A 24,751-nucleotide genomic window follows, 5' to 3' on the forward strand; every position below is an offset into this window, starting at 1 on the left:
TTCAAGCAGTATGTGATACCTATGTCCACCTATGTATCTCCCACTAACATTCTGTTAGTGCTTTATGACATACATATAACTTTTAAAAGCATTTTCAGAACTCATAGAATCATAGAATGGCCTGGGCTGAAAAGCACCTCAAAGATCATCTAGTTTCAACCCTCCTGCTATGTGCAGGGTCGCCAACCAGCAGACCAGGCTGCCCAGAGCCACATCCAGCCTGGCCTTGAATGCCTCTAGGGACAGGGCATCCACAGCCTCCTTGGGCAACCTGTTCCAGTGCATCACTATCTTTTGAGTCAACTCAAATTTCATCTATCAATTTCCAGACATATTTGCTTTTTAACCAAGTTTCCCCAATCTATCTTTGGTTGCAACTTCTGTAAAGATTGATTCAAAACTTTCCACCACTGAAACAAATGTTTTATATCTTCCCATACTTGAAGAAATCCTAGAAGAAATGTATTATTTCTGTTTGTAACACACTGTGGCTTCTCCTATTTGAACAGTATTCTAGACATGTTACAGGTGAAAGATGATTTATCGTTGCACTTGTGAAGAACCAGGGCTGGCACAATATAAGAAACAACACTGCAAGCAGGACTGCTGGTGCCTTTTTTTTTTCTACAATGGCTGCAAAGTTAGACTGATGGCTCTCTGGGCTTCCTGCCAGAACAGCACACCAGATTAAAATAGAAAGAAGGGAAATAGGCAACCTGGGGCCTAAAAGTTAATTCTGACCTTATGTATAAGCTCTACAGGAGGCTTGGGCAAAGCAGAATATAAGTATACCATATAAGGGGTGCAACAAGGAAACCAGATTGAAAAAAATGAATTTACAAAAGTTCTTGTCTATCACGTTCACATTTCAGTATTTTGAAACCACTGATCTTAAAAAATAAATCTAAGAACTGAGTAGTTACTTTCAGTGAATAGAATAATGTGCATTTGACTGATATGTCCACAGGACAGTTTCTTTCACTGTGAAGTAAACTGTATTTTTTTATGGCTTTAACCCATTTTATTCAAACTAGGTCCCTTTCTATTTCATGAATTTGTAGGCTTATGGGTCTCATTAACTATGAAATATGGATAGCATATCAGAAAGCAGATTTGGAAGTGAAGGCTGAAATGATCTCTTCACCATAAGAGAAAATCGGGCTCTATTTACATTTTCTCTCATGTTAATAGTAGAATTTTTCAAATAACTTCACTAATGGACTCTTGTGCAAGAATACAGCAAAACTATTTTGATCAAATTAATGCTCTTCACAGAATCATTTGGAAGGAGTCAACATTAACACTGTACTATCGGTTAAAATATAAAGACAATTCCAAGATTGCAAATAAGCAAGTATTTTCATTAAAAATTGTAGATGCTGCCCAAGTTAAACACAACTTCTTAGAAAGCTTTGTAATAAGTTCTTCCCAAAGATCACATTTAACTTTTCAGAGGAGAAGAAAAAGTATGGTAACTAGATTAAACTGTACTCTTCCATTTTCCTCCCATAAAACCCATACTTATTAGCCGTGTACTTGAATCCTCTACTGATTTTAAACATAAATACCCAGAAAATCAACTTAATAAATATCTATTGCAGAGTGATTTCACTTCTGAAAGTACCTGCAAACAGCAACAGTAACCCAGTCCCAACACGATACTGTCTACTTCAATAATGTGCTTCAGTAGAGTGCACCATACAGCATAATAGCAGCTTCACATATCATTTACTTTCATGCCATCTTATGTCCCATAAGTTTTGTGGATAGATTGCAAAATTTGTGAGCAACTTTGAATTAGCAGAATAACTACTGAAAAGTAGTATGTATCAATTAATATTACATGTTTGGATGCAAAATAAGTGTTCTAAACCACAACATTAATGAATGAACAAAGACATTGAATTCAAGAGAGCAAACTTCCAAGCTCTTTAGAAATTTATATAACAACATCTGTAGGGGCATCTATAACAAACTATTTCAATAGTTCCTGCTTATGCTTGGCTGCCTTCGTGCTTTTACTGAATGGCTGCCACATTAGACTTCGTAAAATAATTATACGCTCAATGTTAAGTACATTGTGTGTAATAATGTCCTCAAGACAGAAATAAATCCTACGTTTTTGCTGTTTTCCACATTGCTATCATTTCATTGCTTTGTTTCTGGCATACAGTTCTAACATTTGACTACCTGCAGAACAAATCAGTGATGAATTTGTAAAAAAAAAAATTGAAGACTGGATTTCATCTGTCAAAATGAGTCCAATAATCTATCTGGAATCATGCTGTTTTTGTTATTTTGGTTTCTATGCATTAGAAACTAACAGACGATAACAGCAATAGTTGAATTACCTTGCTATCAACATAAAGGACTTACTAAAGCCTAACATGGTCTGGTTAGAGTAGCATAGAGTTCCCTGGAAATATAAACAAGACCTTCTGAGTGAAGGTGAATTGAAGTTCCTACCATTACTAACCCATCCTTACTTTTAGGCAAGCCCAAAACTCAATTAGCCATTGACAAAAGCAGTCTGTGCTTTACACAACTAATAAATTGAATGCAACCTCAAATTGTGACTGAAAATACTCTTGCACAGATATTCAGAAAGAACTAATGAGATGATTCTACTGCAATAACTGAGAATCTGTTTTTCAAAATGTGAGTTCAAGAAGATAGGAAAGGGGAAAAACACAGATTTGCACAGAATGTATATAAAATTTTAAATCTCCTGAATAATGGACAGTCATGAGACTTGAATTTTAAGCAAGAATTCCTATCTCCACCCCTCAGTCTCTTGACTACACAGCATATGAAGGAGAGCATGCTGACCCTCTGCAATCACCGTACAGAAAAAAAATGGTGCAATATAGATTTCCTTAACCACTGTCAGTAATTTCAAAAATATTTTCAAAACATACTACAGTTTGGTTCCAGGTATAAAAGCAGACTATAGAAGCCCTTGTAAACATTAGATAATATTAAATTTCTGCTTTTATCAACAGACTGCTATTACTAATACATCACAAAATGATCTTTACTTGACTGCTCAAACGCGCAGTCTCCACGTCTGTTTCCACAACAGCCACGTCTGTAATCCATACAGTTTCTGCTGTATTTTCATTCCCTGCTAACCATTTACTAATAAATAATAAAATATCCAGCACTATGTTAGAAAAGATTCATGCACAGATCATAAGCTCTAGGAGATTAGACTAGACCACATCAACACAGAAAAGAAAAAATAGTTCTCCATAACCTAATATTATAGTCTAGAATGACCCAATAGGTCTTCACTGTAATGGGGCCACATTAGGTAACACTTTTTTCTGGCTGGTTATACATTCCGCCACAAACAGTAGTACCAGATTCTACTTAGTGTGGTGATTTTCAAACAGCTGATGTTCTGAAACACTGTTCTTCTACGTAAGAAAAGAAAAGCAATGTTGCAGGACAAGATTCACCATTAAAATTTTCCATCATTGAAATATCCAGAAGCCAAGTTAGGCAGAAAGCTGAGACTCATTCCTTCACCCTAGGAACCCAACCACTAGAGAATATCCTTTCTATTTTTTTTCCCACATGATTAACAAATATAAATATTTACATGAACTGTAGCACTAAAAGCCTACGTGTTTACCACCACATTCAGTTCCCATATCTGAACAAAAAATTAAAGCTGAATCCCCCTAGCCCCTCAAAATATTTATCTCTGAGTTTCTGTGAACATTTTCTGTTACTCAGTTATTCCAATCAGTACCTGCAAACTTGCCAGTTCAGCAGCTGACTTTCCTCTGAGGCAGAGAATGAGTGCCACAAATGCATTTAAGTCTTCCAGAGAGAGACTACTGACCTAAAACAGATGAAAAAGTAACACATTATTTGTAAGCTCTGAAAAGAAATTTTTTGATAACTGGCTCCACTTTTTCTCAAGTATACCAAACTTAAATTAATGATCTCAAGGAGTTATGACAACCATGAATTCACTGACAAGGAAAAGATATTTAAATGGAACAAAATGCTTAAGTTTCAATATTTGAATGAAGTGCATAGCTCATTATAGCAGTGTATAGCATATATACACAATTTCCACACACCAAACAAAACGCCCATTCTTTACATATTGCCTTCTATTTCTTTGGCACTTCTTAACAACAGGAAATTTCATGGAATCACAGAATGGCCAGGGTTGGAAAGGACCTCATGAATCACCAAGCTCCAACCCCTCTGTCACACGCAGGGCCACCAACCTCCCCATTTAATACCAGACCAGGCTGCCCAGGGCCCCATGCAACCTGGCCTTGAACACCTCCAGGGGCAGGGCATCCACAACCTCTCTGGGCAGCCTGTTCCAGCACCTCACCACTCTCTCTGTAAAGAATTTCCCCCTGACATCCAACCTAAATCTTCCCTCCCTCAACCTAAAACCATTTCCCCTTGTCCTACAGTTATCTACCCTTTCAAAGAGCTGACTCCCTTCCTGTTTGTAGGTTCCCTTTAGGTACTGAAAGGCTGCAATTAGGTCTCCCTGCTGCCTTCTTTTCTCAAGGCTGAACAAGCCCAGCTCCTTCAGCCTGTCTTTGTAGGGGAGGTGCTCTAGTTCCCTGATCATCTTTGTGGCTCTCCTCTCGACCCTCTCCAACAGCTCTCTGACATCAAGTGAGCCACAGATGTCACAACCATTAGGATTTATTCAAATGCTTACATGGTTACCTGTTGATTGTTACATATAGATGTGGGAACAACTCAAGGCTGTAAGAAAACTAAATCTAAAATACTCAAGAAAATATGAAGGAAAATTCTCAATTCATGCAATAGCTTACTCAAACATTTCTACCAAAAAAGGAAGTACAAGGGATATTTACAGTTGTGAAAAAGCATTTGGGGATTCTCTAGATGCACATGATCACCTCAAGATGAAGACAAAGCTTCTGTACCAGTCAGACTAACTCCCTGACAGTACTGTCTAATTCTGATAATCTATTTCCTCTGTGTGAACAACATAAATTATACATGTGCAACAAGACAACATACCAATTACAACTGTTGAAACTACGAAGAGGACTCTAAATGAGATTCACAAAGCACTGAAAATCATTATCAATTGGAAACTGAAGGAAAGTTTCTCTTGCAAAAGTGAGGAAATATGCAATGTGGGATTACAGTACAGCTAAAAGGCTATAAGGCCTACAACACCGCACTGCCCATCTTTTAATACCTTGATTTTCAGAGAAAGTCATGCAAATCCCATTTCAATTCTCTTATGAGTTTCTATTAAGACTAATATGAATTACAAACTAAGAGGAAAAAATGAATGAGAAGAATAACAAAAAATACTGATGTAAATCAGTAGGAAAAAGAAACACTAAGAAGCCGACTATGATTACTTCATTCATTTATTTGCTTAAGAAGAGCAACCCTCAAGATATAAATTATTCAACCACTACTGAGAATTGTTTTGTTTTGTTGTGTTGTGCTTTTTTCTTATCAGATCTTACTACTTATCTCATTGTAAAATACTTTCCTCTGTAAGAAGTTATTAAACCTTGCATAAAGCACCAGAATGTAAGGGATATCAGAGAAGCTTTAAGCTTCCAAATGTTCCTTAGTATTCATTAGCTCCACTAAGAAGGCTGCTAAGATCTGATAATGGCCCTAAGTTGCCCTGTATTTCAGCTCAGATATCACCTTTGTGTAGGTTGCAACAAACCTGTGAATTTTATACATCCCGGTAATAGAAATTTCATCTACAGAGCAAGTCTTGCACAATTCTGTCCTAAGAAAAACAAATCAAAGATTTCTTGCAAATTCAACAGGAAAAAAAAACCAACAACAAAAAAATCCTGAAGAGAGCGTCATCAGCAAAAATTGTATTAATATCAAAACACTTCTTCAGTGAAATATTTCATTCGATATCCCAGCTTGACGAGTTATCACACTTGCACTGTTAAATTTCCTATAAAAGTACAAAAATTTAAAATGTAAATGTTTCTATCTCCCCTTTCTCTGGAGGCTCTACTGTTTGATCTCTGGAGTCATTCACTCCCCTTCCCGTTTTTAATGATCGACCTGCTGGTTTTTTTCCACTGTTTTTGTTCTCAGTTTGGAGGATATTTGAAAAGCATCCTCACTGAAAAGAGTGCTCTTTAAATCAACACTTTCTTTATGCTGTTATGACACAAATTTTGTGGAAGCTTGGGTACTCACTTATCCTGATTCCTACAACAAAAAAAAAAACAACAGTTTCAGGTTAGATTAAAAGACAACAAATGAAACTGTTATGAAGTTCAATTCTCCCTCACATGACCTGAGGGAAATGATGTTAGCCTGCCCAAGGCAACCTAAAACTATGTAGCTTAAATCACCACATGGTTAACAATCCACCTTAGCTCTTTAATACAAATGCAAGGCTGAAGTGTAAAGACAAGAATTAGACCACAGTTAGACAAACATTGTTTTCTCAGCTATAAAAACAAATGGAAGTACTACTCTCAACTCAAAGTGCAGTTGCCGACACTCTTGTTCTTCCTATCAAACACCCCAAGAAAACAAATGGCAACATCAGAGCACTAAACAACTAAGCAATGAAACACATTTTAATCCAAATCAGATTGCTAGTCTGGTTCACAGGGTAGAATGTACCTGTGCAACTCAGAGCGCTGAAAATGGGACAGATGTTGAGAAACCAGCACTGCCATGAAAATCATTCCATCATCTAGCATGATATCTTTGCTGTTCTTGAAAATGAGAATCACAAAACTATTTTCCTCTGTTCTTAACAGCAGTTTTTGGATGATAAGTTCTGAAGACCATATTCCCTAAATGGGATCTATTTCATTTTGTTAATATTCTGTGTTCAAGGCTCAGTAAATACACTTTTCTGTAGGTAATCTATCCTATTACTTAACTTCTTAATCACATTGAAGAAAACATTCTCAAATAATCATACTATGGAAGAGTATACAGAATAGCATGACAAATAAATGTGAAAACATATCATATCCAAACACAAAAAAAATTAAACTGTGTCTTTAAAGCAAAGTACACAATACTTATCTTGCTGCATTGAAATGGTAAGGAATGAAATGTGGCTTCATGACTTTGATCTTAAAAAAATATTTCCATTAATATCCTGCTATACAAAGATTAAAGAAAAAAAGGAGCTATATGGATCATTTGTTTAATTCCCATACATACTGCCTCAATGCATCATCTAAGACTGAAGAAAAAAAAAACAATAGGAAACCTAGAGAGAATCTGTTTTCACTTATCACAAACAGTGTAATTCTGTTACTAAGACAAAACAAGTAAAGTCTAAAAATCAAAACAAGGGATGAAATGTAATGCAGTGCTAGTAAAAATGCTAGAGTTCTCTAGATTAGATAAAAGCATTATAATTTTCTAATTCTCAGAGAGAAAAATATAGTTGTGAAAACACATTTGAAAGGTGGCAAGCATAAACAACACATTATACATAGAAGGAATATAATTAATGAAGTAATATTGCATTTAAACTTCCATTCCTTTTTATTACAAATAAGCTAGTCTGCAGGCTGCCAGGCATTTAGAATTCTAACTACTAACTAGTGATCACCTGAACAATTTAATCAGAAGGGCCATATCCTTAATTCTGACTTGAAATGGAGTAGAATACAAGCTGGTATGAAAAGTAGTGAGAGTCAACTAAATACTTAGAGTGTCTGCTGGCATAGCCTGCATAGTCACTTGAGATTTCTTCTTTTGATGACACTATGTAAACACTAAGAAAAGCTTTAATTTTCAAACAAGTCCTCAAAAGGGTGAAAAACTCCTCTATTTACACTCTCTCTGTTAAACTGCCCAAGAGACTTTGTCATGGACATGTGAGAGTTATGATGAACTACTAAAAAAACCATGTTTTTTAAACAGGGTGATGCATGTCAAATGGGGTAATTAAAATGCTGCAATGCATTATTATTGTATTTGATCAACTGTGCCTCCAGTAATGATTATAAGAAAAATTGCCCACAGGCCAGCAAGCAAGTTTACTAGTCAATCACACCTATAAGAGCTGACAGCCGAAGAAACAGTAACTGTCCCAGCTACCTGCAGCATAAGGTAGGTCAGCAAGCAGCAGAATGCTGCAACAGGTGCTTCTAGAGCCTGGAGCTCTTCCATTGCATCCTGAAGGTGAAAGCATGCCAGAAATGTACTGTATCGTTGCTTTTCCACGTCAGGTCCTTTGGCAAACCACAGTGTTTTCAAATTAGGTGTTCCACCTACAAAAGAAATCCATTATTTTATCTTAACAGCAACAAGATAAAATATGCATTCCAAATTACAATTTGAAAGGAAACAACTAATCTGCTTTTGGCACTTGCAAGGACCATAGAGTGACGGTAACAGTAATTTGACAAAACCCGTTTTTTTTGAAAAAAAAAAAAAAACAACAAAAACTTAAGGCTTTTAATTCAAACAAATTGTATTGAAAGGTTAGCTACAAGAAAGAAGGGGACAGACTCTTCAGCAGGGTCTGTTGTGATAAAACAGGGGGAAATGGTTTTAGGCTTAAAAGAGAGCAGATTTAGGTTAGATTTAAGGACAAAGTATTTTACAGGGAGGGTGGTGAGGCACTGGATCAGGTTGCCCAGAGATGTGATGGATGCCCTGTCTTTGGAGACTTTCAAGGTAAGGTTGGATCTGGCCCTGGACAACTTGATGCAGCTGTGCATGTCCCTGCTCACTGCAGGCGAGTTGGACCAGATGGTCTTTAAATGTCCCTTCCAACTCTAAGGGTTCTATGATTCTATCAATATAGTAACATTTAAGAAGAGTGGACTGAATTCAACTGTTACAGAACACAGACAACTTTGAGACATTTACCCTTTGCAAGAATAAAGGATGGCTTAAAGTTTGTCCTTTCCCCTACTCCCCAAGAGCATTAGGTGAGATCAGTTTCACCATAAAACAGTGATTCAGTGGGATATGACAATGTCTCTTTCTTTTCTCTCCTAGTGACAGTGCATTGGACTCCCTCGAGGTATGCCAGAATCTCCTTTCTCCTGACCACCTTAAGGAACAAACTGGCCACTTATGCCATTTTGCTGGCAAAGCTAGACATTGCACTCAACAGAACACTGTGCTGGCATAATTACTCTGCGGTAAGTTCACTAGCAAGTTTGGGGAAAAATTAAAAAAAAATAATAATAAAAAAATCAAGGCTATCTGGCACTCTGTAGTCCCTAGGCAGACGTACAAAACATTACTGCAAACACATAGAAAAGAACAGTCATTGGTGATGTATAATATATCTCTCCAGGCTTTCCTATAGTGCCTTTCACCATAATGTCTAAATCTTTCATATTTACTCCCTGTTACCATCTCCCAACTTGTGACACATTATCCAATGTAATATTTGTTCCCTATTTAAATTACATTTAAGCCATTATCTAAATAAACACTAATGCACATGAAATAACAGAACAGCTAAGTGGCTATGCCTAAGAAGCCCAATTACTGACTGACTCCTACCATAAAGCACTGCTGCTTCTGTAGATAAATAAAAGAGGTGTAAATTTTAAATGTGGGCCAATTAAGCTGCATTTGGTAACACCTTTTTTTTTTTTTTTTTTTTTTTTGAGATGTGCAGCTGCTGTCGTCCAGTTAGGAACACTTGGTGATAATAAATTATTAAAGTGACAAGGTGCTGAATTTATACAGATGATGTTTATTTAGCCAAGAAAGCTCATTAACCAAATGGTACTAATTCTACAGAGAAGGTGAAAGTAGAAAGTTCTTAGTATTTGCTTTCTTCATCTCCCCAGTGTACGTCTGTTTTACTGTTTAAGACCAAATTTCTCATCCAAATTTTTAACTATGTAAAGAACTACCACTGTACAAACCGTAAGTTTCTAATCTTTGTAGGACAAAATGTACGTAAAACAAAAAACAAACAATAAAACACAACAACAACAACTTGATTAGGGTTAGAAAGGTAGGTTAGAGATATCACAAACATTGGTGGTGAGAGGACCCGTATAGACAGCATGATACAGCTGGTTTAGATAGTGGTAACTGTTGCTTTAAGGAAATAAAAGATAGCAGAGTGAATTCCAGGAAGAAATGCAAAGATTACATGCGTAAGAACAAAACAAAGCCAACTTTTCCTACCAAGGCTAAATTAATGTAAGCTGCGAGACTATTTTTACTCAGGTAAGCCCAAAAAGTTTTGACGGCTTCTGCTTTCCCAAAGGTTCACGTTCAGCTGCATGAGGAGAAACTCCAAGAATCAGTTCCCTTTCTGACTGTACTTTTTAAAAACGAATTGCATCCAAGGGCATACCTAATAATAGAAATTTTTCTTTCTTCAGAGCAAAACCATGAACTACATCAATAATCAAGGCTACATATCTATACTGAGAGAGCTCAACAAAAAATTTGAGACATTTCTTCCATAAACAGTTCCTTATACTTTAAGAAGTGAAATTGACTTGCGCCTGGGAAAAAGAGGTACTGATGAATTATGAGTTATTTACTCTGGGAAAGAAAACTTGACACTATCTCCTTTTGGCACATACTGCCAAAGGCACTATTTTTTTGAAAGAGTCTCGATGCATTCTACAAATAATTAAATTCCATGTCATAATCAAGAGAGAGCCATTTATTAACCCTTAAATGAAAGATAAGTAAAGCAAACAAATACACTGGAGTTTAATGATTTCCTCAGGACCACGTGTACAGTCAACAGACCTAAGATTCATATAAAGTAGATCCCCAAAACAGATTTCTGCTCTAGTTTAGATCTTACAATGTACTTCGCAGCAACTGGAAAACACTCCTGAAAGAGAAAGCTACTTAGACAAGAACGAGAAGTATTTTGCTTTTTTAACACATCTAAATATTTACTAAACTAACTTTGAAAAAACAACGACCACAAGTGAGTAACAAAAGGGAGAGAAACAGAGCAAAAACGTGCTCAAAAATACAACTGATACATCTTTACTGTAAAGATTAGTCATGAGAAAGGTATTTATCCTATTTGGGTCATAGAAATCATAAGGTCCCATGAACTACAGAACGAGACTCGATCTGCATATGCTTACGGTTATTCTCAATATACACAAAACTGTGTGAAAACAGTATTCAGTAGCATTTAAACTGTAGTCCTTGGGCACTCCCAGAAAGGGAAGATCACAAAAAACTCCATGGGGGTGAAATGGTAGTACTTGCATGAATACAAACACGGTCAAAAAACAGGTGAGAGAAAAATAATTTGCTATTTTTTTCCCTCTTTTCCCTTCATAAATTTAAACACGCTGTCATCATGAAAAATATTTCATTTGTTTGAACTTCAATAACTGATTTATGAAGATACATTGCCTGCAAATTGCATTAACATTATGGGATCACTGATCACTGGACTTACACAGCGGTGACTCTCACCTTCTTACCAACTTAAATTATATCATCATTCTGTATATGGACACAAATGTATGATATGAAACTGTTTACATCAGTTTGAGGTAGTGACTGTTGACATTTCACTTTAGAACACCAGCAACAAAACAGCAACATTTTATTGTTTTACACGCTCACGTAAAAACTAAGCAACACAAATAAGATTATAAAAATATACTGGACAATGCTCGGTGTACAGGAGTGCTCAATCTTAACATATGATCAACCTTGGCCAACTCTAAAGATGCTAGAAACCCAAATGCCACTTAAAACTGACAATTAAAGAAGCATTCAGGAATCAATATCAGAAAAAAGTACTTGGAATATGAGCATACTCATGGCATATTCCTGCAAGATACAATGATTAGAAGACTGAAAGTATATCCAGACTCCTTCAGGATAAAGTAGTCTACATACACAACAAGCTACAATATCCCATACGTTTCCAGGAATAAAATGAAATGTGAAATCTGTACATGCCCAGTAAAGATTTTAAAACTTTGTTCCATAACAAATCGTATAGACATCAAATGGATGTTCACACATTATGTATGTTAAACAGTAATTTCTTAGATCATAGATCTTCTAATGAAATTCATTTCTCAGACACGTTTTAAAATCACTTTAAATAATGCTCTGTTGGTGTGTGGGAAACATTGCAATCACACTCATTCAGCTGAAAGGAAACATTCCAGAAGGGAGAAAGAGAAATAGAAAGAGAATGAGCAGAAATGCTAATTCAGAAGATTCTCCCAAGAAAAATGCATATAAATAATAAACATTATTAATATGTTATTAATATTTATTATTAATAAAATAAACTTTAGTTTAAACACATTTTAAACTATCATTTTACAGCCATTAAGATTCAATGTTTCATTAAAAAAAATGCAATATATCACCAGCAAGCTTTTCATATTCAAGGCAGTTCTGCTGTTTTACACACCAAAATCCATGCGTTGGTAGAAACACTTTTTTTTTTTTTTAAAGATCAATGTGAAATCTATAATTTATAATGAAGCACAATTCAAAATTCATACTAAATATTCTTTCTTTTTTAATCCAAATCAAATACAAGAGCCAAGATTTCCCATATATTCTCAGTACACTTCTAAAGTAGTTACTATGATGCTATTCTTTTTTCCCCCCAAAAATGAAACAAAGAACTTCCTCAGACTGATTGCACCTGTGATTTCTCAAATAGTTCCTCCTAAGGTTTCCTGTCTTTTTTTGAGTAACCTGATCTTGATTGACAGCTTTGAACTCTTAACTTCCCTTAAAAACTTCTTTAAATGTAGCTCTAAATGTGATCCCTGTCTGAAAAATGTGATGCGCTGTAGAGAACCTTATTTGGTGAATTAGAAAGACGTGCTGTGGAAAATAAAAGATGCATGAGCGAATGTAAGGCATACAAATATGGACTGCAAAAATTTTAGAAAAATATTTGTTCGCTGAAGGAATGACAACAGAGCACTAAAAATAAACACTAGAAGTCCTCCACCCCCTTTTTAATAGTCTGCTAGAACAGCCTTTCATTACTGAGTTAGTGAAGATTATGTCTCCAAAGATAATGTTTTTACAAACTCCTGATATGCAGCTGCTGTACACAAACAAACTCAAAGTAATTTGAAATTTTATTTACTGTCAACATGAAGGTGGGTTCTGTGCGTGGTATGTTTGCAGAGCAGTAGAATCAGAGTACATTCCTCCCAAGAAAGGAAGAAGGTACTATATTACCTAGGAAGTAACATTTCACAACAATAAATACCATAATATTTACCATGCAATCAGAGAGTAACTACATAGAAATCATTTATACTTCTTTGAGTTTGTTTGTTTTACAATTGCATGTTCTCACACCATTATACACTGAAATAAAACAGTTCTACAGGACAGGCAAATCAGCTTTTACCCTGCCTATTCATATCCATCTGGAAAATTTCACGATGATTTTATGCCATCATCAAGTCAATTAGATAATCGCTCTGCTAATAACATATTGGAGCTACTGCACAGTGAAATTATTGTATATCAAATGAAGGGCTTGTTTGCACTTTGTTTATATAACTCAATTCTTTCCAAACATGTCCTTTCAAAAGGATTTTGAACAGGCTGCTATCTAAAGATCAGCTGTCGTTCCATCAATCTTGAATTTGAAGACTGTTCAAAGGTATTACCAGCTTTAATAATGAAGATAAACATACAATCCTAGGATATTTTAAGAGACATTTTACTGTAACATCTAAAGCAATTCCTAAAAACAACAACAAAAAAGGCAGCGTGCTCCAACTTGATGTGTATATTCACAAAAAAGCAGTGAAAGAATTTAAACCAGATCAGAAAGAGGATGCTATGCAAAGCTCTGAGTACTGAAAGAAGCGTTAGAAATTACTCTAAAAAATATATTAGCTGATCATTTTTCTTAACAAGATATCAAAGGTATATCAATGGAAATAATGTTTTTCCTATAAAGACCACTGAGCTCCTGGATCCACGTACTATTAGTTGAAGAGAGAGCTATAGCTGTGAGAATAAAGATAGAGTGGTTGCAAGCACAGTAGCATGGTCAAATTAACAATTAGAACAATTTTCCCTCTCAAAAACAAGCAAGTAAAAAGAACCTAAAATGATATAGTACTGTTTACTTCCTTTGCTAGACTTATATATAGTGTAAGTATAGTATATATATATATATAGTATATATAGTATAGCATGATATAGTTTAGTGATAAAGAGATGAGTGCCCAATCTTTTAATTAAAGTATCCTTCCCCATGAACACATCTCTCATAATAATGATTTCACGAAGAGTGCTCAAGAATACATATTTTACCAAAGGAAAGATGGTATGAACATACAAAACACTCAGTACTTAAGACAGTGAAAGACACCACACAAAAACAGGTAGCCCCACTGCACTTCTGCTGAAAACTGGGTTCTCTTTTCTGAGTTCAGGTGGTCTAAAATTGCCATATTCTCCACCAGTCTCATTAACTCATTCTCTCAGCTCCACAGGAGAATTTTAATTACAGCCCCGCACACTACTTATCGTGGCCTCAGAGCAGTATTTAAAACATTTAAGGAATTGTTTGCATTTTAGAATGAATGTCTGAATTACCACTGGGTTCCACAAGACACGATAATAAGATATAGCTCAAAGCTGAATCCTCTTATAATTACACAGGGCAAATGGAAGCAATTATAGGCATACAGCTCCCAGATTTCCACAACTACTTTGAATATCATGTCTGATGATGTCTTCGGATGTCTGATGTCTTCTAACCTGATTTCAGTGATGTCACTATTTCAGATTTAAATACTATTTCATCCTACCTGGAATAGAGGGCTGCACAGGTTGTATCAGGTCTGGCTCCTGTAGAGGATTTCCACAATAGACAAACCACTCTTTTACCATAGGACAGGCTCCATCTAAAAATAGACAGAATTGGGTGAGTAAGAGAAGTGCAAGTACTGACAATTGTGTAAAATAAAGAGTGGTGGTAAGGATTCTAAGTAATAGAAAATACTTCATAATGACATGTTTGTTCAGCTTCTTTAAAAACAAACCAAGCAAGAAAAATTAATTTTACTATCTTTATGACAAACCATCAGGACAAGTGAAGAGAGTTTTTATTATGCACATGGTGTTTTGACTTGGGAATTACAGTCAGAAATACAAATGAAAAAGTCAGTGAAAAACATTCTACAACATCTTTCATCCAATTTTAGGCCCTCCTATTCTAAGGCAGTTCAGGCAGCTGCGGAGGCATTTGGTGTAGCTTAGGGACCTGCATGAGCTACCTCAACCTCACAGGGCCACATATGCAGCCAGTCCTCAACACGGTCCTCTTCTCAACTTGACCTGATGTTTCCCATGCCTGTAAAGATAAAATTTTATAGGAGGCTTTAACTATCTATTTGAAAGCTCACAGCAGTGGAGTCACACCACAGCAAGATGCAGAGCTTTTAGATGCCATTGTTCCCAATCTTTATCTGGTATAAAAAGATGATTTATGTCTAATAGCTCAAGTGGCTTTTAGCCCTCAAACCCCAACCGTACCTCACCATCCCATGTAAAGACTAAGGTGTTTCTTTACTTAAAAAGTTTCTCTACTTTTGAGCCACACACTCTCCACCCCATACCGACTTGTAAAGTTGAGCTCACATTTAAAATCCAAGGGAAGCTGTTTCCTGACCTTGTCCATAGTTCCATGCAGAAAATGACTGCTGGCATAAAATTCCTCAGATATGGTGCTAGTCTCAGGGATATGGAAGAAGAAAAGAACATGACAAAACATTTTACTGCCCTGTTTCTTCTTTCTTCCTTAACCATGGACCTACAGTACAAGCTCCCAATAAACTGAAGAGTTGGCAGCTGAATTGCAAAGGACAGGCCTACATTTGTGCTTAGGATGCTTCATTGTTTGAAAATTGCTGATACAAAGAATAAAATGAAAAATTCCTTCAGTAGGGAAAACAAACACATTAAACTGAGTATTCCAGTACATGAATAGTTTCACATCTTGATTACAAATTACTACCTGTGACAATGTTATTTCATTAAGAAAACCTTCAAATTTAATATCCCAAAGTCACTTTCACAAAGCACTCTGTTTTAAGGGTTATTAAGTAAATTACTCTGATTTATTCAATCCATTCAGCTTGTTCAAACTCCCAGGTTTCAGCCTGGCTTCTTAAGGAAGCAAGGCTTATACAATTAAGATGCCTGTCTTTTAATTAATCGATGGACCCACAGGTCTTTTCCACCTCAAGATGGAAGAGTACAAAAGATTTCAACTGTATGAAATTGCAAAACATTTCACGAAGACAGTGACTTGGCAGACAAGAGGATCCTATCAGGGCACCAACTGAAAGAAAGGCAGGGAAGCGAAGTTACCTTTTCCACCTCAAATCAAGATGGCAAATAGCTATGGAAGAAATAGAGCTGAATAAAAAGACAGACAGGATCTGTGGAGAGCAACAGACAATAAGGGACATACTTGAGAACACAATATATTACATGATGGAATGCTGTGGATGTGAGAAGTTAAGAGAAGTTAAGAGGACAACAGGAACATGGAAATACAAAACTTTGCTGAGGGAAGCTGGGGGAGCCACAAAGCTCCACAACTCACAAAACAGCTTATCAAAATGCCACTTGAGTTCAAATGCTAGTGAAATACTATTTGTACATCACCCATTGAGCTCAAGTACAGTAAAAACAGAAAATAGTGGGAAACTTACAGTATCATCTTTTTAATCTATGCAGCTTCACATCAGCTCAATGCTTTTCATTGTTATAATCCTTAGTAACAGAAATATATGACTGCTCTCATAAGATGCCAAATAAATACAGCTAAAACCCAAGTCATGCAAATTCACAGCACATTAACCTAGCAAGAACAAAATGGAGGTTTGATTAATAAATGCCAAACCTCCTGGCATGGAATTATTGCTAGGGGAAAATTAAAAAGAAAAGGTTTAACTTTTCAAATTTTTCCCCCCAACAATGCATATACATAATATCACCAACAGCAGCTCCTCTGCTTAAATAGATTCTGAATGAATCATGAAAAGTCTGCCTAGCAGGTAAAAAAAAAAAATTAGTTACGTGCAAAACACCAAAATTAGAGACTGCTGGAAATTCTGTGCTCCTCTACACCTGCAACAACAGCCCTACTGAGCTATCCCTGGTGGTAACTGGCAAAAATTCTCCTAATGGCCTGTTTTTGACAGTGTCAAAGGCATGGTCAGTCTTGGCTGCTAATCTTAGAACTGGGAGTGACGCCAGGACTTCCAGGAGCTGGCCACGTGTTCAGGCCACATTACATAACCTTGCAACTGGTGCAGGTATTTCCATGAACTGAGCTCGTGCCAAAACCTGTCGGCTTTGTTCTGAATTCTTTGTGCACAAAAGAGCTTGGCTGTACTACTTACTGTTGTTTTTCCCTCCTATGTAATTTTTTCTAATAGTACAATTGTCCTAAGAGCAACGCTAGAAGTTGTCAGCTTATGTATCACTATAAACAATACTCAACCCAATGATGAGAAGAAGCTCTAATAGTATTAATTATATATATTTTATAAAAAGATAGGCAACAAATGGTGTATTGTCAAGATCACCATCAATCTCCTGTTTATTTTCACTGAGTCAAAATAAGGCTCTGATTCTGGTAACATTTCAGAGAGTAAAAGTGCTCACCATACACCAAATTACAGTCAAAGTCATAGCTCCATGAGCAATTCTTCCAGCACACTTGCTCACATTTTCAGGTAAGAGCTGATTCATTCATTCCTACTCCCTGTCATTCCTTCACCATAACTGTTCGTGACTACAGAGCTGGACAGGGAAACAGAACCAGGTTAGTTACTCAACTGCAAGAAAGTAAGAGGGGAAAAAGTGATTATTTTCAGTTTCTCAATATAGGTCACCACGTAGCATCACAAACAGCTGCACCAGCACAACTGTCAGGTTGCAAGGGGACTGAAATGAGTGGCTGTGCAAGAGAATTCAGCTGGCACTGCTTATTACACTATGGCTTCAGGCAAAGTGGCATACTCTGTGCAAGTGATTTCAAAGGATATGATACGCAGCTCCTGTTGATTCTTGGGTATCTTAGGCTACTTAAAAACCTCAACCTAAACATTCAAAACTTACAAGAGCTTCTTGTTTCAAGGTAGACAAAGCAGTTTAAATAATTTTCACCTGTTCTTAAATAAAACTGCAATCACTGCTTTTGCAAAATATTGGCTATCTCTATTTTAAACAGTAAATAAGCAGATTTGTGAACTGCAAAGAGGCCAGTATCCAAACTACAAAACGGAACATCATGTAGTTAGCCAACTTGGTTTTGGGTGAACTACAGTGGCAGTTTTTCATGATGGCAGCAGACTCCATGTGCACTAACTTAATTGGTTGATTCCTTCCAGTAAGCTCTTATTTCAATGCTAATTCAAAGTAATTCTACATCATATGACAATCTGCATACAGCGTAGTTTACATCTCCCTCTTCTACCTCTTACTGAATTACAAAAAATAATTGACTTTATCTGAGCAAAACTGGTAAAGGATTCTGCTTTGTGGAGAACGCTACTGCCTTGTAGCTTTAGAAGGAAATTCATTAAAAAGTAACATGGACATTTACTTATAAATCTCTATAGAAACTAATCAATGGTCAACACTTTTGCTCTGGAAGCAAATATACACTGGAATAAAATACCAACCAATGAAATACTGGGAAGCAACATAGTTATAGCAGTTAGTAAATACATGCACGAAATTAATAAATGCAGATTTAGGATGGGACCCATGCAGATACACTCCTTGTATCTTTTTGGAAAGGTAAGGAGTGGGAGTGTTCAGCTTAATCTACTGCAGAATTTTTTTTCTGGAATTTGAAGCATGAACTGAGAGCAAGTATTAGGTGTTATCTGTGGTTTTATTTTAAAAAATAGAATTCTTTTAAAATAAAATCTCCTTCATGTCCAAATTTCATATTCATTAGAATTCCAAATTAATGTTTCTGCATTTCAATTCTGATCTACTTCATCTGAGTACTACAAAAAACTAACACAGATGCAAATCTGCCCACTACCCTGCCATCTTGCAGCAACAATTGTTAATTGGAAGTTTTGGGTCGGGGTGTTTCTGAAAACATCAATGAACATCCTGCTGCGTAGAGGAATAAACAAAACCCAACCAAGTTATAATTGTCTACAAAATTTAGAAGCAGTAGGCCGAAAAATGAAAGATGACAGATGTGCATGGCTACTGCTGAGCTTTTTGTTATTCTCTCTAAAGGACTGTGTAAACTCTGATTCAGTTTTTCCAATTTTTTTTTCCTATTATGGTGACTTCAAACTCCAGTTGGTGAAGGAAGTCAGGTACTTAATATATAAGGCTTTGCTTTGAATTTCGAATATTAAGTAGATAGTTTTGCACTTTCATTAATAAAAATGTAAAGTGATTAGCAACATATTAAAAAGAATAAAACTGCAATGCAGTTAATTTTCAAGTCACTGCCTAAGAGCCACTGAGAGCATAAATAATTCTGTGTCTTAAAGTAGAATAAAAGCACAGATACACCCACTGCAGAATCTACTTACACTGCTGGATAAATAAATCTCACTTTCTTCCACATTGATAAAAGCACTAATAATCACCAGCATGACTACTTGTGTTTGTATACAATAAATACATTTGCCTATCAAATGTTCTTAAAATTGCAAACTTAAAGTCAACAGAAGGTAAAATGGCAACAGTGCATTACTGTTTCGCAGAATAATATTACAGCTGAAGCTAATTCATTAGGAGCTATACTTTCTAAAGCAAAATAAGGCTTCATATCCTCTCAAACTCTTAAAATGGCCTAAATGTCACAGTTTTGCTCAATCTTTTGATCATTAACAACTTTCATAACTTCTCATTTAACAAAATATTTTAAAAAACATCTCTTTAAAAGCACTGAAATTTAGCAGCATGCAGAAAAACAATTCGTGAAGTTTTTTTGTTGGTTCCTCCCAAAGTACATTTCAGCTGCCCAGCTTTTATCCTAAATGCCATGCTGAATTAGCCAATGAAACAATGAATTCAAGATTTCAGATTTTAAAGTACGCTTGAATAGTAGCGTAAGGAGCCTCAACCTTACCTCCTTCTGATTCCAACAAGACAGAATAAATATGCTGACGAGCAGGGCGATAGATGAGTGCCTGTCCAGGAATCTCTGTATCACAATCATCTTCCAAAGAGTTGCTGCACTCAAGCTCTCCATTACTCAGGATATTGAAGATTGCATAATTTTCAGATTGGATGTGATGTTCTTTAGCTAACTGTTCAAAGAAAGAAGGCGTTATCTTCAAAAGTAAGAACAATCAAACAGTAAAAACAGAAAAAAATAAATGCATTCATTACTGGAAGACACAGTACTTTATCAGGAGAAGTAGACAGAATGTTTGGGAGGGAACAAGAACTTTTTAAAAAAGAAGTACAGTATATTTTCAGACACCTATCATTTTGTGGATAGGGATTATCAGGGAACTCATCATTGCCCTCCTCTTTAGTCTCTCCCTGAATTCTGAAAATTGGTAGTTGTTTTTCCGTGACATCTTTTGAAGTGCAATCATTTCTAGAATTAATTCCGAATGCAGATGTAGAAAAATGAACTGCCCTCCATTAGTCACTCGAATTTCCCTCTCAAAAAAGGGTATGTGCACTTAAAGAAAAAAAAAAAAAGTGAAATCATGACAAAACCCAACCTTTTTATTCTATTTCAAGATGAACTACACCAGACTCTTCCGAGAGTAGTTGAGTGTGTGTAGTTTACACAGTGGTGAATCTGGAACACTTAAACTCACCACAGTTTTTTACCTTGCAATTTTACTTATTACCTTGCAATAGTTTTTCTCCCAGGTTAAGAAATAGTCTGCTGCAGTGAGGAAAACAAGGTCTCCAGACTTGCTGAGAAGCAGAATCACAGCAGTGCCGACTGCAGGTTAACCACACACTGGGTACAGACACGTCTGCACCTAGAGAGCACCAACAGGGACTGCTGGTCTGGAACATCTTACATGGAAAAGCAACAGAGTTGCTCTCAGGCACCTAACTGGACTGGGCAAGGGCAGAACCAGCCATACTTGGTACTTCACAACCTCAAACCAAACTGTAGGGGTGCTCAAACTGTTGAATGAGACCTATTATTTCCATGGGGTACCACTAGTAGACTCTCTTGGATCCATACTGAATGGTGAGAGGCACTGAAGTTTCTCTGCTCAGCATTCCCTACGTGTCATGTTATCTATGTGACTGGGGTTGTGCATATACACAACTCTCTCCGTCTCTTTCACTGGAAATTGCCGGATCAGAGAAACTCACTGTCTCCACAGAATTCCAGTGTCTGCCAGAATGGGAACTCAGGAGTTCAAAGCTGCAGTCAAGCACTGCTCGTTATGGATCAAAACTAACTCAACTGAAATGTCATACTTTCCAAAGAACTGCACACATGAGCACAGAATGAACAGTAGGCTTCCGTACAATCAACAGAGCATTTTCTTATAACAATATCCTTATGGTTACCCTGGAAGAAATGCAGTATCCCAAACCTGCTTTCACATACAGCAAAACCAAACCCGAGGGAAGAGGTAACAAGAGGTTATGTCCTTGAACTTGGAACTGGGCTGAACATGCCAGTTATGTGCATTTTATATAATGTGCAGGGCAAATGGAATTATTTTTAAAGATTCCAAAATATGAAGCAAAGCACACACACAACATACGAATATCTAAACACTTGTTGTAGAAAAGCAGAAGACTAGTTAACATGTCTTCAGTTTTGACTGTAATTTCCTTGGCTCAGTGACTGGCTTAACATAGGATTTATGCAGCAACAGTGAGGCATTCTTCAATGAAGCTTCTAAACATTAATATTTTCATACTGTAGTAGCTCAGCACAATGCTAGAGAACTGCAACCCTTAAAATGAAAGATCAAGAAATAATGACCTCTTGTCATAAATACCACATGATACGTTCTCTTAAGGAGTAAGGATATTACTACTATTGTCCTGGCTGTAATCCAACATAGATGATTACATTCTACCTAATTTTTCCATGCACTTCAAACAGAAACAGTATTTTTCAAAATTTAATTAGGATGTAGTGATGTTTTTGTTTTTTTTTTTTTCAATGGTGTCTTCTATTTAACTAGTACAGTGAAAAATTACATGTATTGTATATGTGTGTGGTTAACATCAAACCCAGATGCCTACAGTTTAGCTGAAATGAGCATTGCATAGGTTTTAATTTAACTTTTAAATGCTTTGGAGTCTTTCTGAAAAGGAAAATGTACATTGTAGGATTACATGAGAGTAATATAAGGAGGAAACAGAAAAACAGCTGTAAAGGAAACTAAGTAACATATAGACAAAAAAAATCTCTCTCTTTAAAGCCCCTATGTATCTAACAAAACAGGGAGTAACAGTAATTCTATCATCTCCTTTAGACTTTTTTTTTTTTTTTTTTTTTAATTAAACTTCAATACATTCTCTTAATTGCCGTGCATTTGCAGTTATACTCTAAACTTACTACTGTTGTATAGACTCAGATGCAATGTAGCCCAGTTGGTGTAAAGATCAGTGCATGTGTTGGCAGCAGTTTTCCACTAGCCAGGCAGGCAACCCTAATTAATATATCCAATCTGCAGATGGTACCTCTTCACAACCCAACACCAGTGCATCTCTGCCCATGCGGGAAGCCATATGTGAAACTTCTTCACGCAGACCTGCCCTTTAAGAATTAACAGGCCTCTGCTTTTGGTTCATCCATGCATTATGTATCTGAACAGTAATGAGCGTGGTCCTAAAATCATGAAATACAGATTTATTGGAAGCTTTTCCAACACCTCCATGAAAGCAATTTCAACTTCTGCATTCTTAGCACAGCTCCCCTTTGGTACTTTGCCTGTGCCAGGCACAACCAAGCAGACCATTAACCAGCTGTATCTGACCTGCAGCTTCTCAAAGCAAAAAGCAAGTTACTCCATTGTACAATACTTGGAAAGCACATCTCTTTGCCCAGCTGTGGGTCCATACATGTGCTGCTTCCCATTATTTGACCTGTCTGATACTTCAAAAAGAGAGAAACAAGTTAATTAAAATGTGCTGCATCTGCCCTGAGTGTGTAACTCTTCTAATCATGGCTCTAATTTAAATACATAGGATCAGCATACTCAGTACCAGCTTTCACTAAGTAGTCACGACAATGAAATGCCCATTAAGCTTTAGAAGCCAAAGTACCTGAAAGATTTCCTTATCTCGACACATGGGTGTTTCTTCTTGACCTGAGAACATTTTGAAATTTCTTGCATCAGGAGGAATCCATGGAGACTGCTGCCCTGGCAAAAGATAGGACTCCATTCCTCTGTGAAGTAATGTCTTGTCTGATCCCAGAGGTAGCATATCTTCCAAGTGTTTCAGGCTGCTGTACAAGCATGGAATTTTGGAGATATATTTTGCTACAGCTAGAATTATGCTTGTTCTTCTGTTGTAGCTCTTATTCCTGGAGGGACAGATGACTAAACATTTATGCCAGAAGCCTTCCAGCAAGTTTTCTGGAACAACATCATTGCCAAGCAAACAAGCAAAGAGAGGAAGGTGCATCATATTAAGACCTAGCGCACGGCAAAGATCTTCTCTGGAGTACATAACAGTGACTAGTCTGTCCAAGCAGAGCTTCTCAATGGAAAAATAGGGAGATGTATTATAGATGAGGTAGTCACTATCTTGCCCAAGAATTCCCATGCAGTTATGCTGCAAACCATATGCAGCCACCTCAAAATCTGCCTCTTGCAATGTGCACACTGTTTTTTGACCAAGTGACTTAAGAGCAAACCGTGTAAAAGTAGGCAAAGCTGAGGGAAGAACAAACATTTCTCTCCCCGGCTGTTTCCTGTGAGTCTTGATAAACTGAAATAGGTTGGCTATTTCCTTGTTATTCTGCTGCCTCCGTTTGATCCACTCATCTCTCTTTTTCTCTTCTACCACTCCATCAAAGTAAAACACCAACTCGATACCAGCTGCTTTAAAAGTTTCGATGAAATGCTCTAAAACAGTAAGGTACTCTCGCCACTGGCCACCACACACCCAGGATTCTGGTGTGTACCAGTGTCGAACACAACTCATGGCATCTACTACAATAACAGGCGTGACATCTGGATGATCGATGCGGTGTTTTTCTGCCATCTCTTTCAGATCTACCATCCTGCATGCGTCAGGGCAAACTCTCGCCACAAATCCCTGTAAACCTTTAATGCCCATGGTTGATTTCGGAAGCTCACCGCAGTCTGAAAGGAAAAAAATAAAAACACCATTCCAAAATGCAGTTTTGAGAAATGCTACAGTTGAAAAAACAGCTCAGAAATTGAACGGAATTTTTCTGCTTTTGCTAATAGCTTGCTCTTTTATCCTGGCCTTTAAAGTGTCACATCCAGTTTTCTTCCCATCACCAACTGACTACATAGCCCATTTGCTTTGCTTTCCATCCCTGCTTTGTTTTTTTTTTTTTTTTTTTTTTTTTTGTATGAGTAAAAACTGTAATTATCAACATGTTCTCAGAAGTATGACTTCAAAAATTTCAGAACACTCTTAAATATAAAAAGTATACACTTCTAGAAAAAAACAAATATAGATGCAATTAAAAGCCTTACAGCATCTCACCTGGCAGTGTGCAACACATGAATTAATGACTTGATTTTCATACTAAAAATACATTAACATCTTGTAGCCAGATGAAAAAAAATACTGAATAACTTCAGAAATTGGTCCTGTA

The 24,751-nt window shown here is 36.6% G+C and overlaps 1 protein-coding gene across 1 annotated transcript in view; it reads right to left on the minus strand.

The window, feature by feature from the left end:
* The window catches only part of FAM120B (family with sequence similarity 120 member B), a gene marked incomplete at both ends in the record, with an annotated part of 58,445 nt that extends 34,205 nt beyond the window's left edge, over window positions 1-24,240 (minus strand). The window contains 5 exons of the mRNA XM_079532938.1: window positions 3,758-3,850; window positions 8,083-8,255; window positions 14,766-14,861; window positions 20,081-20,261; window positions 23,221-24,240. Of these exons, the coding sequence (XP_079389064.1) occupies window positions 3,758-3,850; window positions 8,083-8,255; window positions 14,766-14,861; window positions 20,081-20,261; window positions 23,221-24,240 (1,563 nt within the window). The remainder of the gene's footprint in view (window positions 1-3,757; window positions 3,851-8,082; window positions 8,256-14,765; window positions 14,862-20,080; window positions 20,262-23,220) is intronic.
* Between the last annotated feature and the right edge of the window lie 511 nt (window positions 24,241-24,751).

The sequence above is a fragment of the Tetrao urogallus genome (assembly GCF_951394365.1).
Source record: "Tetrao urogallus genome assembly, chromosome: 2".
NCBI classification, from domain to species: domain Eukaryota; kingdom Metazoa; phylum Chordata; class Aves; order Galliformes; family Phasianidae; genus Tetrao; species Tetrao urogallus.